This window comes from Larimichthys crocea, chromosome XIII (genome assembly GCF_000972845.2).
Source record: "Larimichthys crocea isolate SSNF chromosome XIII, L_crocea_2.0, whole genome shotgun sequence".
Taxonomy (NCBI): domain Eukaryota; kingdom Metazoa; phylum Chordata; class Actinopteri; family Sciaenidae; genus Larimichthys; species Larimichthys crocea.
The window spans coordinates 12,968,966-12,988,626 of NC_040023.1; the positions used below are offsets into that span (position 1 = coordinate 12,968,966).

The window sequence follows — 19,661 nt, forward strand, 5'->3', positions numbered from 1 at the left end:
TGCATTAAGTTATATGAAACTATCCACCTCCTTATGTTCATCTTCTTTTGTTATTGAAATAAATTACATTGAACGGCTCACTGGATCCTGGGTGTTTGAATGTGCCCCACATTGGATGTTCTGAACCAACAGCAGAGCATTTAGATAGTTTTTTTCAATTATATTATATTATATTATATTTATATATATTATAATATTGATGTATTGTATTATATACCGGTACACATAATTAAAATATATTTACACAGACGGACAGAGCGGCCACTTGCCGTTCATAGTCTCCGCCACCAGATGGCCTCCTGAAGTCAGGGGCTTCTCCCATGGGCGGTCGCGCACATTGCCATAGCAAAAACCATTAAAAAAAAACCGGCCCTGCCAAACACAATGACAGCCAATCAATGTCTACTTCAGGGTGACTGGCCATTGTTTTCCACCCCCAACAACTCAAGCACGACGCATAAAAACACATTTTATAAAAAGGCAACTCGCATACAGAAACAGTTAGAGATTAAAAATTAGATTAAGTCAGTGACGGAGGTGCTCCGTCACACGCGTGCCTGATTAGTGGACGACCCGCCCTACCTCTGAGCCACAGCCGTCCTTTAGAGAAGTAATGGGTCAGTCACTTGCAGGGTCATTCACGATTCTTAGCACGAGAGGGACTATTCTTCCGTGAAAAGCTTTGTAAAATTCATAGCCAAAGCCATCTGGACCTGGGGAATGCTCTAGTAGCTTCTGAAAGATCTGTCTCAGAGATTTGAGTGTCATTGTCATCCCTGGATACATCATGTAATTGTGGAATGTTTGGATTGGTAAAGAAGTTACAAAAATCTGTTTCTGTAGATTTCTCTTTGCTGGTGAAAATTGACTTGCTAGTAATTTATTTGGCTTATCTTATTTTATATAAGTACCCAGAGAGAGAGAGAAAGAGAGAGAGAGAGAGAGAGCATCATTGTGATTGAATAATTCGGTGGATAACATCAAACGCAGACATGGTGAGTATGTCATCCTCTTTTGTCAGATTAAAGTGGGCCAATCATTGCCAGTTTGGATTTGTGTTTGGATTGAATGTGGTTTGAATTTTTGAGATCTTGGTAAGGGCAAATTGTTTGTGTTGTTATAACAACAGTAAAGTGTAGCTTTTGGGACAACAAAGCTAATGTTAAAACACACAAAAATGTCACATCTGGCTTCATAGGACATCCTCACTTTATTTTCATTTCAGGGTGTAAATTGTATCTTTAGATTTTACCTTTGACCTGACTTAACCCTTACATACTGTTTGGGTCAAAAGTTACCTGTTTTGACATTTGACAGCAGTAAAAATGCCCTACATGTCCATCTTTTAACCTGAAATTTGATGGCTTCCTAAAGTGACCGAAAAATAAGCAATAATATAAATATTTAAAAATTGCCACAAGTTGTTGTTCTGGCTCAAATTTGACCTGGATCTGTTGAGATGTTTTTTGAGCCACCAGTGTGGGTCAAATCAAGGAAAATGGTTGTTCTGGGGAAGCTTGAAACAGTCAAACTGTATATTCTATGTCTGTGTGTATTTTGTATGAGACAGTGGTGACAGAGGTCAGAGGAAGGTTGGGGGGTTTCAAGTGGGTGAAACATAGAAATTGAAATTACAATTACAAATGCTTTTAGAGAGAAGAGAAGAAGGGTGGGCAAATATTGCAAAGTCAAGATGTGCCATGCTAATGGACTCCTACAGAGTTAGCTTAAACCTAATGTTTATCTATATTCTCTTGATTGCAGCTCACAATTAAAACATACACTTATGTATCATTGGACAGTAACAAACACAGAACTAAGAAGAGGGATGTGTGACAAATTGAATTTAAAATTTCTCCAGGATCTCATCATTTATTTCAGTGAAGTCTATGTATATATTTTGTGACAACTGAATGAATTGTGCAATCAATTTGTGACAAAGAATTGAACTGGGACAGTTTTGACCAATGTTTTTATGCTTTAAAGTACGGGTTCATAAACAGCTGCCTCCAGTCTCTGGTGATGGAAAGGTTTGGCCATGAAACCTGGGACAAACTAAGGTTTGTGCACATATACAGCATATTATAATGGCCAGGCATTGCCTGCCAGGATCAAGATGATAATTGTGATGAAGTTGATGTACAAATTATTAAATCATGTTTTTTGCATAGCTCTCTACCAGGAGTCCAGGATACCTTCATGACATACATGGTTTATGATGATATACTGACCCTAAGTCTGGTTCAGGAAGCCTGTTCACTGCTGGGTAAGAGTCCAGATTGCTGTATGTAGTAGCTCCAGTATTTCCATTTATTTTGTATTTGTTTGTAACAGAGTTAGAGTCTGGCCATGGAGTTAATGAGCCCATATGGACACTAGTTTTCCAAAGTTGTTCTATAAACAATAATTTGCAGTATAACAAAAACAAGAGCATGTAGGTGTGAAATTTCATCTGTGTGTGCATGTCAAACTCAAGTGTTAACAATGTCCCTGATGAAATCCAACGGGTTACACCCAGTCTGTAGGTGTTTCATGTTTTTATCACTGCATACACACTATGCTTAAAAAACAGTGGGACCATGGGCATAAAGCATAAGGCAATTGTTTATTCAGAGTCAACACTATGCTCTTTTCCCCATTCCTCCCAAGGGTCCAATTATCTGGACTGTACATTCTTTTGGGAATACTTGGGAGGGCTCTAATTGATTATGTTTGCTGCCAATGTAGTAATAAAACAACACACCTCCCAGGTGTGCACTGGTAGTACAAGATATAGCTGGTATGTTAAATGAATATAATATCTATAAAGTTCTGTGACACTGTCTCTCTGTATGTGTTTTGATGTTTTAGATATCCCCGCTGATGTATTTCTTAATCTTTTTGGAGAACATTTCTTTCTTTTTTGTAAGCAAGCGGGGTATGACACCATGCTGAGAACACTGGGAGGAAATCTTATTGAATTCATTGGGAATCTGGATGCTCTCCATAGCTACCTGGCTTTGTCCTACCAGGTATGCTCACACGTGTTATTTCTGACTGCCTCCTCATACATTGGTGTGTCTTAGGAAAATGTAATTTTACCAGTGCATCTGTTTAAAAAATAGAGGTGTGATGACTGTGATGATTTATATGTTTGTAAAATATAAGCCCAAAAGACAGATTTGACACCTGATTTGAGCTCACATACTATGCAGCCCAGATATAATGTATTTTAGGTGGTAATTATCTGTGGCTTATGCTATGCAAGGGGAAAAAATCCCTGTGTAATGTAGTCAACTGATATCAGCTCAAAGTCAAGGACTAGCTAGATTATCTATAATCAATAAGAGATGAGATGAGCTAAGATAAATACTTATTTCTGCACTAACATGTCCTTGTATATTTTTGTGAGTTGCTTTAGTTAAAAGCATCAGCTAAATAACTAAATGTAAGATGGATAAGAAAAAAACTCATACGCCCTGGTGATAGAGTATGTACGAAAGGCTGAGTCTTTTCTGCAGCGACCTGGTTTTGACTCTGGCTTGTGGTCCTTTGCTGTGGTTGTTCCCCTCACTCTCCCATCCTCAGCTGTCCAGTCCCACAAGTTGAAAGTTGTCCAGAGTTACCTGCAAGTCCGAAGCGGGGTTATTCAATATCAGCAACATTGCACATGATGCTACACTCTTGATATTCCCTCTGTAGAGCTGTGTCCTTTTCTCTATCTGCTCAGTCTACTATGGCCATTATATAACCTACTTTCAACAATTAACGCCTCCTTTTTAAATCAACTAAACTGAATTCTTCTGAATCAGAAGCCACTAAAAACTGACCCATCCAATTTGAGTTTTGATTTTTTTACTGTGTAGTCACTCATGGAGTCTCTTCACAGCCATTATGCAGAGGCATGGATAGCATATTGTAAAAAAAAATGTTTTATTGTTTGTCATAGTAAAAAGTCTGTTAAGCACCAGAGCTAGAGAAAATCTAATTACTGTTTATACATTTAGAATCCTTTTTGCATTTCAACTACATTTTAAATTGCACTTTTGTCAATATCCTACTGTATGATATTTACAGAGGATGAGTGTGGATGCAGTACAGTTTCAGTACAGTTTTGGTTAACCCGCAAAATGTGGCTGAAAAAGATACAAAGAGGCTGTTGCTGCTATATCATCACTAAATATAGGAATTTCATTTTCATTTCATTTTTCATTAATTTCAACTGTTCCTTGCAGAGGTGGCCATATTATGTATTTGTTGTAGTTTTTCAACCTAAACTAAATCTGTTTTTAAGGAAATGAATGCGCCATCTTTCCGAGTGGAGATGACAGAAGATGGGGATATGCTTCTTCACTACTACTCTGATAGGAAGGGGCTGTACCATATTGTGCCTGGTAAAAACAACTACACTAATTGACTTCTTCAGTCCACTGTATTGATCCTGATCTTATATGTTCCTATTTTTTCTTCAAAAAAAAAAGATTCTAGATTCTAGGTATGTGACTATTTTCTTTACATTTCATTTTATTGAATATGACTTTTAATTGACTTTTAACAGATTTTTCTCCCCTTTCATCCCAAGTAAATTGTGGAATTCACTGACTCATAATGACCATACTAAAGAAAAAAAAGACCCAACCAATAAACATGACACCTATACATAGACTTTGGCATAAATGCCATACAATGCCTTAATATAATGCCTTACAGTAATGCTCAAATCTAAATGCAACACATATCATCATGCTAAATATTATATTTTAATCATATCTGGCCTCTATGCAAAACCATTACAGAGTATGGATAAAAAAATTCTCACACTCACATACCAAATAAGGCCCCCAACAACTGTTACAAAAGCAAACCATTTCAACGGCTGAATGATCAGAGTGACTCAGTGTGCTGTTCCCTATATCTTTACATCACCTCACCTGAAAAGTATTGCAACTGTCTTATAACTGGCATTGTCAGGACATGACCGGGACAATGCTGTAGCCTGCAGCTGCAAAATGATCTACAATGTAAATCTTGTGGGTCAAATCAAATTCGTCCATTAAAATGTCCAGTGTGTAGGATTGCAGTGAAGTTGCAGATTGCAGCAAAATGAATACTCTCCCTCTCGAGGGATCAATAAAGTATATATTCTATTCTTTCTATATATCTGGGCTATGGGGTGGTGTGGCAAGCTGGAAGACTTTTTTTTTTATTCAGAAAAACATCCAAGCCCAGCTAAAGAAGTCTCCAAAAACCAAGGTTCCATCAGACGGACCCGCCTGGTCCAGCACCCTACTGTTAAAGAGAGTGATTAGTTAACAGTGAACAGTGTGTTGATACTTACTCACTCAGATTGTTACGTTAAATGTCTGACAACATTGTTAAAAAGCCAAGTACGGAGAAATTACGAAATGATGTTTATACCTTCCACTTGATGTGGTTTGTAACGTCTCCTGTGTGGGAAAAGGGTCACAGCACCCAAGGAACTCCTCAGCTTTGCAGCCCTCCTCTGCCTCTCCTTCATTATCTGTTTTCTTCAGCTCAAATAAATGTTGATGATGTCCACATTGCTGATTTCAGCTAAATAATCACCCCTGACATTGAAAATATTTTATTTTCTCACACTAAGCTACACTTTCTGTCCTCCAACACAACAGACTCCTCCTTGACCTTTGTCCCTCCAAAACTTTCTTCACACAGCAGATCAAATGAAAGGAATAAAAAAAAAATAGGGTCATGTTGTCAGGCACTTAGTTGTTGGTAGTTTTTAGTGGTAAAAACAAGCACATTTGGACATATTTAGATAGTCTGCATTTGCCTTTAAGGACAACACAGTAGCAGGTTTCTGTACCTGCAACAAATCCAAAACTTGCTGTCCCCATAACACAAAAACATGGGAAAATAAGATTCAGGTTTAAAAATACTGATGCTAACCATTAATATTTCTCTTTCAAAAGTCAATCGATCAAGAGACAAAGAGAGTTATAAATTTGGTTGATAAATTTGTTTCTTCTGGTCTGCATTTCTTTTGTGGTGGAGAAAAAGGGCACATTCATTTATTTTCATGTCGGAGTGACAACAAGTGTCAGGTTACTAAACTCCTTTCCCTTTCACCTTTCCCTTTTTCCATCTTGCTGCAGGTATCATACAGGCAGTTGCCAAAGAGTTTTTTAATAGCAGAGTGACTATGACGGTTCTCAATCAATCGGAAGAAGTTGAGCGCACAGGGAAGAAGGAGCATGTCGTATTTCTGGTTAAACAGACCAACCAAGCTCACAAGACTAGAGACCAGGACCAGTCCAGTGACAGAGGGGTGGGTGTCTGGGTGTATGTGTATACTCCATTTCTATATGTATATATCAAATATGTTTCTGATTCTTTGTGATTTTCTATAGGAGGCATTATTCAGAACAATGAGGGACAGGTGTGTTTCGCTGGCTGGGAAAAAGAGAGGCTGGAACCTGATCAGGGCTGTGGTTTATGCAGAAAAAGGTAACATTTCTACGAATTTAGACTTTAGAATTTACCATTTTAAAACCCTGAGCTCAATGATTTTATCCAGCAAACTTCTGCAAACAAGCTGCACAGTACCATTCACATATAACAGTTCTTTATCAAGAAATAAGTTTCAGCATGTAACTTTACTCCAAAAAAATATTGGTGTATTTTTATAACTTTGGAGATCCTGCTTCAGGTCTAAGTTAGGCTAACCACATCCTGACTCCAGCTCTGTACTCACAGCTCTGTAATACATGAGACTGATATCATTTACCTTTTGAAAAAAGTCCAAATGAGTGTATTTGTAGTTGAACTATTAATTTAATAATTAAGCATAAAGAAACATTTTTAAGTAGCTATTTCTATTGCATTGGATTACATGCTGCATTGTTTTCTTGAAGTTTGTCTGAATCCAGCTTGGAAATGATGGCTTCCAAATGAATCAGATAAAAAAGATGCCATGATATAGTACAGTATTTAGACTTGAGTATGTTACAGCTAAAGCATCTGTCTATATGTATTTGTTCTTGTACGACAACAAAAAGTTGGCAAGACAGCTCAAATTTTGTCAAATTTAGATAACATGCAACAGCCAACAACCAGATACTGTCATCAGTCTGTGTTGGATAGCTATATTTTATGACTAGCTTCATCACCGATTGTGTGTTTTACTTATTTCCAGGCAGCCTCCAGTGCATTTTCAGTCCATGTTACCCTAACAAGCTGTGGATGGAAGAGAAAGCTTTCTGTAATGCCTTTCCTTTCCATGTTGTCTTTGATGAAGATGTAAGGCTCCATGTGTCTGTGTGCTTCAGTGGTTTGGATTAAATTTGCTTAAAATATTTTTGTTTTGGGTCAAACTCCTGCTGTGGAATCCTAATGCACTGTGTTTACACATACTATTTGTCTTTCTGTTTGTCTCTTTCTGTTCCTGGTCTCTGTCTCAAACCTCAAACTGTCTATCAGCTGAAGGTAAGGCAGACAGGGGTGAACATACAAAAGTTTGTTCCAGGTCTCCAGGCCAAAGATGCTACGTTGGACCAATACTTCACCATTATACACCCACAGGTAAAACAATAAAATATAGCAGAGTATATTGCAATCAGCGATGGCACTCAGTGTCGTTCATCCTCAATAACTTGATTGTAGTTTGAGTTTGAGTAAAGCACCATATGTTGCATTATGATTTAGTTACAATTAATTTATATATATTGAAGTGGCATTGTCATTTTATCAACATCTGCACTGAGTGAAATGACTCGATTCAAACAAAGAAAGTTATAATTTAATGCCAAGTTTCTGGTGATGCAAGCACCTGAGTAGTCACGTTTTGTTGAAGCTCTGGCACGTTTAACCTGCAATATTGCCATTTTAATTCTTTGCGGCGTTCAGTCTCACGAAAAAGCAGAGTGACTACTTCAGGTGATGTCCCTGGACCGATTCTTGAGCAAACCTGTAGTTAAAATGCCTCCTTAAACAACTTTTGAAGAAGAAAGATGCACCTGTGGCCTCCCCTGAGGATGATGATAATTTAATGCCATTTCATCAATATTTATTTCTGGTACAACTCTGGAGCATAATAATAATCATAAATAATATAAATAAATGGTAAAATCAAAGTAATAATAATAATAATACGTTTTAAAATTTCAAGCAAAACAAAGACTTGGCTGCATTCAAAAATAAAATCAAGATTTTTTTTAATGTGATGATATGATGGTTCCTGAAGTCCACCACCCTCCCCACTGTCTTTAGAGTGTTAAGCTCTAGGTTTTTCTAGCTGCACCATGTCACCAGATGGTCAGTCTCCCACCTGTAGGCGGACTCGCCACCATCAGAGATGAGTCCGATGAGTGTGGTGTCGTCTGCGAGCTTCAGAAGCTTGACGGATTGATGACTGTAGGTGCAGCTGTTCGTGCACAGGGAGAAGAGCAGAGGAGAAAGAACGCAGCCCTGAGGGGATCCTGTGCTGATGGTCTGTGAGTCGGAGACATGTTTCCCCAGCTTCACGCAGTGCTTCCTGTCAGACAGGAGAAGTTTGAAGTGAGAAGTCTGTGGAGTCAGGCACGCTCAGTTGGGAGAGCTTCTCCTGTAGCAGAGCTGGGATGATGGTGTTGAAGGCAGAGGTGAAATCCACAAACAGGATCCTGGTGCAGGTTCCTGTGGAGTCCAGGTGCTGGAGGATGTAGTGAAGGTCCATGTTCACTGCAATGTCGACAGACCTGTAGGTGAACTGCAGGTGGTCCAGGAGGGTGATGGCTTTCAGGTGTGAAAGCATAAGGTTCTCAAAGGACTTCATGACCACAGAGGTCAGAACGATGGGTTTGAAGTCGTTAAGTCCTGTGGTCCTTGGTTTCTTGGGAACAGGAATGTTTGTTGAGGTCTTGAAGCAGGCTGGCACATGACATGTCTCCAGTGAGGTGTTGAAAAATGTCTGTGAACACTGGAGACAGCTGATCAGTGCAGTGCTTGCAAGGTGGATGGGGATTAGCTGAGAATTGGTGTTGTCTACTTTGCCAACCTTAGCTGTCTGAGTTTGGCTGTGAACCAGGGTTTGTCGTTGCTGTAACTCATCCTGGTGCATGATGGTACACAGCAGTCCTCACAGAAGTTGATGTATGACGTCACAGCCTCTGTGTACTCATCTAGACAGTCTGTAGCAGTCCTAAACACATCCCACTCAGTAGAGTCCAAACATGCCTGGAGATCTTCCACAGCCTCACTGGTCCACTTCCTTGAAGTCCTCACTACAGGTTTGCAGAGCTTTAGTTTCTGCCTCAATCAGGTGGACCATGACGTGGTCAGAGTGGCCCAGTGCAGCACGGGGGACGAAGTGATAAGCATATATATATGATGAGCAAACTCTGTCTCTATCTCTGTCCTCCAGGTAACTTTTACCATTGAGAGCATCAGGAAATTCATCAACAGTCAGTTTGTCTTGAAGAGCTACAAAGACAAAAACTCCATACTCAAACTAAGAGGTGACTTCTAATTAACAACACAATATGCATTCTAAACATATCATCCTATACAGTATTATAAGAAATATAACTTATCAGAATCTTAATCTTCTTTTACAGTAGAAGTGCTTTTTGACAAAGGCTAGCATAGCGTATGAAGGAAATGGAAATTGAGGTGGGCTGTGGGTACCAAAGAGAAGCGTTGCCAGTTCCATAATATCTAAACAACATTTTCTCCACCTCTGGTTAACCTGTGTTCATTTTATCTATAGGTCAAATGTTGTGGATGGAGTCTCTTGGCTGTATGTTGTACCTGTGTTCTCCGAAGCTACGAAGCCTCCAGGAACTTCAAGATGTGGGCCTACACCTGGCAGACCTGGCCCAGCATGATGTCACCAGAGACCTCGTTCTCCTTAACCAGCAACGTCTAGCTGAGATGGAGCTCACCAACCAACTGGAAAGGAAAAAAGTAGGAAAGAACCTTTAATTCATGCAATCTTTTGTGTGTGTCCTGCCAAAAATGGTAGAGATTAGTTTTGAGATGTTCCCACCATCTCAATGTTCCCTGAATGTTCACTAGTGTGGTCTGAGGTGTCTTCCTTTTAAAGTCAATCACCAACTCCTTTATCTTGCTGGCATTCATGTGAAATTGCACCAGATGCTGAGTGCAAAGTCTGGTATTTTCCTGGCCCTGACATTTGCTTTGACCTTCTGTGCGGTATATTGGTGTCTAGCACAAAGCACACGTTGTACAGGTGGGAAGAAAGTAACAAGCAGGTGGGAAATTCATTCAAATAAGGCAGCACAAAGCAAGTTGTTGATATTTTGGTGAAAAATGGTTCTTTAAAGTTGGGTATTTGTAAATTAAAACTTGATCATACAAACAGCTTTTTATTTATTTCCATTATGTATTTTTTTATATAATGTTCAGTTCACAATACAAAATAATTAAATATTATTTTATATTATGAACTGTACTTGTATAGTTCATAATATAGTTGTATAGCACTCAAGGTGTGATGTGTTTACACTACATATTACATTAATCCAGTGATGATGATAGTAATAGTGGCTCTATCTCCTGAACCACAGCCACCTCTACTTTATTTCTGTCATCAATTTACAATTTATATGTTTACACCAACTGCCTTAGGCTGCAGATTTGTGCTGTAGTGTATTAAGATTGCACTGCTTGTCACTCTTTTTCCATTTGAAATTCTTGACAGTTTACAAACCTGAGACTGTTAGGATGGCCACGTAGCAGCTGTATTCACAAAGCAGGAGGCTTGAGGCAGAGGTTATATGCAAAACCAACCAGGTGTTTCATTTTACTGAAATTGACACATTAAACATACAGACTTGAAAACATACTGTGGACCACAAGCACAAGTGGTCCTTCCAGTCGCCACATGTGGTGCAATTGGCAGCCTGCTGCTACTAACCTAAACCCTGACACAGTCTGGGGGACCATTACATGAGTGACTTGCACATACACAGATTTCATCTATAATACTGCACAGTCACGTCACAATTTACCTAAATAGTTTTAGTTACGCATTACCACAAAGATGCTCTTTGTTACCAAATTAGCCAAACTAACGAATTGTTTCCCTTGCAGGCCTGGTCTCCACTTATTCCTTACTCAGGGCAACACAGAACCTGCACCCCCACATTGTTAACACAAAAGTTAAATAATTTCAATAAAACATCCACTGCTTTGGTTTTGGCTTTATTCTTTAATATATTTAACTCATTGTGCTATTGCTACCAAAAGAGACCTAGGGAAATATAATTTATTGTGTGTCTGTGTCTGAAGGAGGAACTTAGAATCCTATCGCAGCACTTAGAGGCTGAAAAAGAGAAGACAGAGACTCTGCTGTATGCCATGCTGCCACGTCACATAGCCAATCAGCTTAAAGATGGGAAGAGCGTAAAGGCAGGTCAGTCTGTCTATCAACCAAGGTTTCTATCTGTACATATCTATCTGTTGCTCTATCTATCCATTTGTTTTTTTCAGGGGACTTTGAGGTGTGCACTATTTTGTTCAGTGATGTGGTAACCTTCACAAATATCTGCGCTGCCTGTGAGCCCATCCATATTGTTCACATGCTCAACTCCATGTACTCCAAGTTCGACAGACTCACCAACATACATGATATCTATAAGGTATTATCCCACCTGGTTGAAATCAATATTTCTAGATGAGGTTTTGAAAGGCTGCTTATGTTCAAACTATTTCCCACTTGTGTGTATTTAAACTTATCTGCCTATGCTAGTCTTCTGACTAGATGAGGTTATGTTGGGAGGAAAACTTGCAAAGTACATCCAACGTTTCTGAGACAATTACCACTCATTTGACCACAAACTTAGAATTCCTGTAACTTCAGCATTAAGTGTTAGGGTTAGTTAGTTTTCTAATTCAACTTTAACTGATTTATCTGTGGAGTCAAATCCTTGTGTAACAGTGGTATCTAGTGGTTAAACATGGGTAGTGCAGGAGTCCAAATTCAAAACATTGAGTCATCTCCTGCCACTCTTCCTCCCCAGCCCCAAAGTTCATGCAGGTTGTCAGATTTATTTCATGTAACCACTTCTAAATCTGAGTCTTGCGAAACTGTATGAGGAAAATAATTATTTAATTTATATGTGGAAAAGTCATCTGGACCCAGTTAGTCCTCCCCACCGACATTACAGTGCACTTCATCCCCAAAAACTGGTTAGGTCAAGACATTCACAAAGTGTTTGTCACTTTCCATGAAGAAAAGTCAAGATCTCTCTCGCAACACCATGTTTGCAACAATTTTGTTTCATATCTGGCAACCTGGTTGACACAAGAAACACAAATTATGAAAGGAGAACATACTGGCTGTAGTATTGTTAAGAAGCCAGTATTTCAACTTAGCTTGTTTTCTTTATTTCTGATGACACAACATGGTCATTTTATGATTTAACTCAGTAACATGTTTTTCCTTTAAATTCCATTTTCAATTCCATTGAAATTGTATTCATTTAAAATATTCAAATAAGATTGTTTATAAAATATCCTTGCAGCCTATGATCAGATCCTAAATGGAATCAGTCCCAACCCATTATAACCAACCATACATTTGTGTCTTATGGCTTTGTTGATGTATGTCTAATTTAGTGGAGATTATAAGTGACACATTGTATATTGCTGTTAAAAGTAAAAGATTTGTGGAGTGTCGTTTAGCTCAGTTGGTAAAGCATCCGCCGCATGTACAAAGGCTCAGTCCTTACCGCGGCGGCCCAGAGTTCGAATCCAACCTGTGGCTCTTTCCCGCATATCATTCCCCATCTCTCTCTCCCCACATTTCCTGTCACTCTTTAAGCTGTCTCTTTCAAATAAAGCAAAAAAAAAGCCAAACAATTTCTTTAAAAAGTTAAAGATTTGTCATAACCTGTTTAATAGAAGTATGTAATGTAGCATTTGAATTTCACATTTTTTAATCCGATATTGTTTGAATTACCTCAGATATTAATTGACTTCCTAAAGGTTGAGACTATTGGTGATGCATACATGGTGGTGGGTGGCGTTCCAGTCCCTACAGAAACCCATGCTTTCAGAGTGGCAAATTTTGCTTTGGGTATGAGGATAGCAGCCAGAGAGGTCACCAACCCGGTTACAGGCAAACCCATACAGGTAAGAATTTTTCAACATGTCAGCTAATTTAATTTAATTTATTCATTTAATTTGAATGTTTTTATGTGCTTTATGATGTTTTAGCACATCATCACATATTGTTTCTATTTAAAGCAAAATTTACAGTGTGCCAACTTTTTGGGGGTTGTATGGATAGATCGGATGGTTGCTGTGTTGCTTCCATGCATTGGCTACCTATTAAATCTAGAATAGAATTTAAAATTCTTCCCCTTACTTATAAAGCTCTTCATGGTCAGGCACCATCATACCTAAAAGAGCTCATAATACCTTACTACCCCTCTAGAACACTGCGCTCTCAGGATGCTGGGTTCCTTGTGGTTCCTATAGTCTCCAAAAGTAGATTGGGAGCCAGAGCTTTCAGCTATCAGGCTCCTCTTCTGTGGAACAAACTACCATTCTGGGTTCGGGAGGCAGACACGGTCAACACTTTTAAGAGTAGACTTAAGACTTTCCTCTTTGATAAAGCTTATAGTTAGGGCTGGCTCAGGTCATCCCTTAGTTATGCTGCCATAGGATTAGACTGCCGGGGGCAGTTTACATGAGTATCTCTGTTCAGTGGCTAACAATATCTCCATGTTAGTTAGCCATTCTTCCCGATGCAAAATCTGTGATAGGACTATGCCTAATCCAACTGCTCTAGTGTCACAGGTTAGATATGTTGTATGATATGGCAGTTCAGAATCAGATTTTCTGTTTGATTGGATCAAACCAATTGAAAAAGATGGGAAATTACTAAATTGTGCTGATTTGTAAAAAGTGATTAGGGCTATGTGCTAACTTGCACAGTTACTAATTGCTGCAGACAGGTTAGAAAGCAAGAGTGAAATAAATTCGATTTTAATCCCAAAACTTTACAAAACAAACTCAGCCACAGTGTCTTGCCTATTAAAAATGCTGACAGCGCATTCCGGGCCAGTTCCTAGTACTCTTGGTAAGTAAGCAGGTGTATCCAGACTGTCTGTCTGAAGACTTTGCTGTTGCAGATGTACAGTGTAAAACAAAAGTAGATGCCATGCAAATGCCAGGTGAACTCCACAGTCACCTCACAGGGAGATTTTGGGCTAAGGTGTTAGACAGCATTCTCTATCACAATCATCAAAACATCAAATAAGGGCATCTCTCATTTGGTGAAGAATGGTGTTCCATCCTTCCAGTGGAGCTCAGAGACTTGTAGAATCAATGCAGAGGTACCTTATTAAGACACTTTATGTTGTTTTTTTCTTTTCCTCTAAATACCCTTGTGTATATTTCAGATCCGTGTGGGTCTCCATACAGGTCCAGTGTTAGCTGGGGTGGTTGGGGAGAAGATGCCTCGCTACTGCCTGTTTGGAGACACTGTTAACACAGCCTCCAGGATGGAGAGTCATGGAGTCCCTGACCACATTCACCTCAGCTCTTCCACATACAGGTGTGTGTGTGCATTCATGTGACTCAGCCCTAGCTAAATGTTGTGCAAAGGCTTATCCAGGGAGTGGCCTGGAAACTTGATGGCTACCCCAAGAGCCAGCCCATTATGATTGTCTATCTGATTTGTGTTATTGTTTATGTAGGCTAAATTTGAGGGTACAATTTCTATTTGAAGCTTTATGATTTTAAACTATAGCATGCTGCAACATATATCCTAAAATTATATATGTTTTTTAACCACTAACAATCAGAAAATAACTTTTTATTTATCTGATTCACCGTTTTTTTTTGTTTGCCATTGGTGCTCCCTCTACTGTATCTTATTCACTGTCTATGTCACTCAACCACAGCTTTTTGACTCTCTCAAAACAAAACTAAAGCAAACTTAACTTCAATGAATGGAAAAACCTGCATTTTTGCCACAGTGCCTAATTTGGTCTGAGTCAGCCCTTATTTAATGCTTACCCATATGAGGGCCGCTCTACATTTAGGGTTTCAACAATACGCTAAAAAAGAATAAATGCAAATATGCAAAGCATATACAGTAGTATATGAATTCTCTTCATGCTAAAATCATGTCTCTCTGGTGATCTGGTGACACACTTCATTTTTAACACTCCTTCATTGTTTAAACAGCTTGAGCTTCCAAGTGGTCTTTCAGACTTTCCCCCTACAAGAGAAGTAATAAGTAAAAAGGTAAATCTACTAGATGATCAATTAACCTCAAAGCCCACTGTTTAACTACTGCAAAACAAATTTGTTGTTACACTTAATATTGAGATATCTCAATTAACTAATTGCTTATCAGCATGCTTATAAGTAGCATATTGGCACTTAACTAGTTACTGTAAAGCACTTAATTAATTAATGCCTTATTCAACATGACCATATGTTACCACGACTAGGCCATTAACTAAGTGTGTGCTTCACAACAGACCTCCATTTTCATTACGAATTGTGGAAAGGAGGCAACTTAGAATAGAATAGATCTTTATTGTCATTGTCACAGGTACATCGAGATTGAAAGTGCAATAAAATCCTAGCATTAAAGTGACTAGTGAGTGTTAAAATAACTAGAATAAATAAGAATAAAAATACCTGAGACATTAAAATGTACTAAAATAAATAAAAAAACATATGCTAAAATCAAAATAAATACTAAATATGCTAAAAGGAGCATACACCCATAACGTAAAACATTAAAACATTGTGCACATCATTTTTTAGCATTCACAGTGGCTATTGCAGTTGGATAAAAACTGTGTTTGAGTATATTTGTTTAGCACCAATGGCTCTGTATCGTCTGCCTGAAGGCAGCATTTTAAACAGGGGGTGACCAGGATGTGAAGTGTCCCTTATGATGTTGTGGGCTTTCTTAAGACAATAGGATCTGTGTAGGTCTTCCAGTGCTGGGAGAGGGCAGCCGACAGTCCTTTGGGCGGTGGTGGTGACCCTCTGGAGCGTTTTTCTCTGAGCCACTGTACTGCTGGTGTACCAAATGCATACGCAGTAGGTCAGTATGCTTTCAATGGAGGCACGGTAGAAGGACACCAGCAGTCTTTGTGTGATGTTATTCCTCCTGAGTATTCTCAGGAAGTACAGTCTCTGCTGGGCCTTCTTTAGTAGCTCGAGGTGTTCACGCTCCAGGAAAGACTGTCCTGTATGTGGACTCCCAGGTAGCAGAAGTCTGCCACCCTCTCCACACTGTCCCCGAGCAACGGTGGGACACAGTCTTCTTCCTCCTGTGGTCTATTATGAGTTCTTTTGTTTTTGCAGTATTGAGAAGAAGGTTGTTGGCTGTGCACCAAGCCAACAGCCGCTCCACCTCTTCTCTATAGGCGGACTCATCCCCCCCGGAGATGAGCCCCACCACTGTGGTGTCGTCTGCAAACTTCACAATGGTATTGCTGTGATGGACAGGGGTGCAATCATGTGTGTAGAGGGAGTAAAGCAGGGGACTCAACACACAGCCCTGGGGGGAGCCAGTGCTGGGGCTAAGGGCCGTGGATGTATGATGACCCACTCTGACTCTCTGTCTGCGTCCAGAGAGAAAGCTGCTGATCCACCTGCATGTGGCCTCAGGGAGCCCGAGGTCCCTCAGCTTGACCGCCAGCTTGTGTGGCAGGATGGTGTTGAATGCCGAGCTGTAGTCCACGAAGAGCATCCGCACATAGCTCCCCTGCTGCTCCAGGTGTGAAAGTGCAGCATGGAGTGCTGTTGCCACTGCGTCTCCCGTGGATCTGTTCGCTCTGTAGGCAAACTGGTTGGAGTCATGGCTGGGGGGCAGGGCTGCTGTGATGTGACTGCGAACCAGTTTCTCGAAGCACTTCATGACCACTGGAGTGAGTGCCACTGGTCTGTAGTCGTTGAGGCTGGTGATGTGTGGCTTTTTGGGCAGGGGGACCATGGTGGAGGACTTCAGGCAGGGTGGAACAGAGGACTGGGCCAGGGATTGGTTGAAGATCCTCGTGAAGACTCCAGCCAGCTGGTCTGCACACTCCCTCAGCACCCGTCCTGGGACGCCATCCGGACCAGCCGCCTTCCTTGGATTCACCGCCCGCAGGGTGCGTCTCACTTCCTGTTCCTCAAGAGTGAGGGTTGTGCTGCTGTCCTTATGATGCTGAAGACACTGGATTTCGTGAGACAGGTTTGTTTCTTGAACCATTTTTATTATGGTTATCTGTGCTTCTCTCCTTTCCTCTAAACTAGTGGCTTCACAGGACCGGGGCTTCAGGCCTTTGACTTCTTTAGCAAGACGCTTTAATCTGGCAATGGCTTTCACCAATCTTGACCAATCAGACACGTTGACATCTTCTGGTGGTAACTATTTCTGCCAAAGCAGGTCTGGGCCTGTGAACCAGTTAGATGTTGACAGCTGGTCAGCTAAGAAGCCTCTTGAGGCATGATCTGCTGGGTTTTCCTCTGAAGTCACGTACCTCCATTGCGCAGACTCTGTGCTTTGTTTGATGCGTTCCACGCGATTAGCTACGAACACATGGAATCTTCTGGCTTCGTTACTGATGTAGCCTAGAACGATCTTTGAATCTGTCCAGAAGACTTCATGCATGCATTCCACTTCAAGTTCTCCCTTTAGCATATCACTGACTCTGACTGCTACTACAGCGGCCGACAGCTCTAGCCTCGGTATGGTGGTCACCTTAGTGGGAGCAACTCTTGACCTCCCCATGACTAGAGTACAGTGCACTTCTCCCGATGTACTGATCACTCTGAGATACGAACACTCTCCATATCCTGACACACTGGCGTCGGAGAAATTATGCAACTCATAGCGCAGAACCTTGAAGTTTGGTGGAACGTAGCACCTCTGGATCTTCACCCTAGCCAGGTTTTTCAGGTCTAGGAGCCATGATTCCCACAGAGGTCGCAGGTCGTCAGGTAAGGTGTCATCCCAACTTAGCTTGTCGTGACACATCTGCTGGACAATCCTTTTCCCGACCAGAATGAACGGTGCCACAAATCCGAGCGGGTCAAATATTGAGGCAACCGTGGACAAGACTCCTCTTCGGGTGAGTGGGTTCTCTTTGACGACTACTCGGAACTGGAACTCATCTGAGGTCACACACCACTGGACACCAAGTGCTCTTTCCATATGATGTTCACCCAATGCCATGTTCAGATCTTTGGCAGCCTCAACACATTCCTCCTTAGGAATTGTGGCCATGACTTCCTCACTATTTGAGATGAACTTATGCAGCCGGAGTTTGCCTGTGCTGCAGAGTTCTCTTGATTCCTTCACTAGTTGGATGGCTTGGCTTTGAGATGTGACACTTGCTAGCCCATCGTCAACGTAAAAATTCCTTCTGATGAACTGGATGGTGTCTTCCCTGAATCTTCCTTCATCAGCAAGATGTCTTAGTCCAAATTTGGCGCAGCCTGTGGAAGAAGCCGCACCAAACAGGTGAACTTTCATTCGGTAGACAGATGGTTGAGCTTCCAGATTTCCATCCTCCCACCAAAGGAAACGTAAGTACTCTTGGTCTTCTGCCTTGACACAGAACTGGTGAAACATGCGCTTGATGTCACACATTATCGCCACAGGACCTCTACGAAAACGACAAAGGACTCCGACCAAGTTGTTTGTCAACTCAGGACCAGTTAGTAGGTGGTCGTTCAAAGAAGTCTCCTGAAACCTTGCCGAACAGTCAAAGACGACGCAGATCTTTCCGGGCTTCTGCGGATGATACACCCCGTGATGGGGAATGTATCACACGGGAGTCTTGTTGATGTCTTCTTCAGGAACCCTTTCGGCGTCTCCGCGAGTTATGATGTCATCCATGAAGGTTTTGTAGTCCTTGTAGTACTGTTCGTTTCTTTTCAGCTTCCTTTCTAGGCATCTGAGACAATGAATGGCGCATACCTTGTTGTTTGGTAAGTTAAGTCTCTCCTTCTTGAAAGGTAGCGGCATCTCATAGTGACCGTCGTCATTGAGCCCTTGTATCTGTGACAGGAATCTAATGTCTTCTTGGGAGATGCTTGTATCCCCTGAGGTTCCTTCCACAAAGTCGGACTCCAGGACCCTAATGACATCTACAGGTGAGACTACTTCCTTTATCAGCGTTCTACAGACAGACTGCACTTCCCTTGTGACATCAGAAGCCAACTGACAATCTGGAATGACTTGTTTCACAACAACTTGGTGACTTACTCCTATTGCATCTCCATAATCAAGACAGAGGTTGCCATAGCCTACTATGCTCCAGCCCAAGTCTGTTTTCAGTCCGAATGGCTGATTTCCTTCACCAGGCATCACCTGTCTTGGAACGAGAGCTTGAGGACAGTTGTAGCCTATTAACAAGCCAACGTCACAACTTTGTTGAGGAGCTATCTCAGCTGCGATGTGTTCAAGGTGAGGCCAAACCTTAGCCGTCTCTGGTGTGGGAATATGTTCTCTGTTTGCAGGTATAAAGTCTCTTCTGTATGTCACCGGCAGAGGTATTACCTTGTCTGAGTAGAATCCTCTTACTTGCAGACCAGTGACTCTTCGGCATGGCACAGTGGTGTTCCTTGAAGCCATGGTGGACAGCTTTAACTGAACTGGTTCATTTTTTGCGTGCAGAGCCTTTGCAGTTTCTTCAAGGAGAAAGGTTGTGTCACTCTGTGTATCTAGGAGCGCGTACACA

General features: G+C 40.9%; 1 protein-coding gene across 1 annotated transcript in view; it reads left to right on the plus strand.

The window, feature by feature from the left end:
* The first annotated feature begins 509 nt into the window (after positions 1-509).
* gucy1b2 (guanylate cyclase 1, soluble, beta 2) overlaps positions 510-19,661 on the plus strand; it is a 29,939-nt gene continuing 10,787 nt past the window's right edge. Inside the window, exons 1-16 of the mRNA XM_027286150.1 lie at positions 510-812; positions 909-995; positions 1,987-2,060; positions 2,172-2,266; positions 2,851-3,011; positions 4,274-4,373; positions 6,114-6,286; positions 6,369-6,465; positions 7,154-7,257; positions 7,438-7,539; positions 9,359-9,452; positions 9,704-9,900; positions 11,248-11,371; positions 11,449-11,597; positions 12,925-13,092; positions 14,367-14,521. Of these exons, the coding sequence (XP_027141951.1) occupies positions 993-995; positions 1,987-2,060; positions 2,172-2,266; positions 2,851-3,011; positions 4,274-4,373; positions 6,114-6,286; positions 6,369-6,465; positions 7,154-7,257; positions 7,438-7,539; positions 9,359-9,452; positions 9,704-9,900; positions 11,248-11,371; positions 11,449-11,597; positions 12,925-13,092; positions 14,367-14,521 (1,796 nt within the window). The 5' untranslated portion in view covers positions 510-812; positions 909-992. The remainder of the gene's footprint in view (positions 813-908; positions 996-1,986; positions 2,061-2,171; positions 2,267-2,850; positions 3,012-4,273; positions 4,374-6,113; positions 6,287-6,368; positions 6,466-7,153; positions 7,258-7,437; positions 7,540-9,358; positions 9,453-9,703; positions 9,901-11,247; positions 11,372-11,448; positions 11,598-12,924; positions 13,093-14,366; positions 14,522-19,661) is intronic.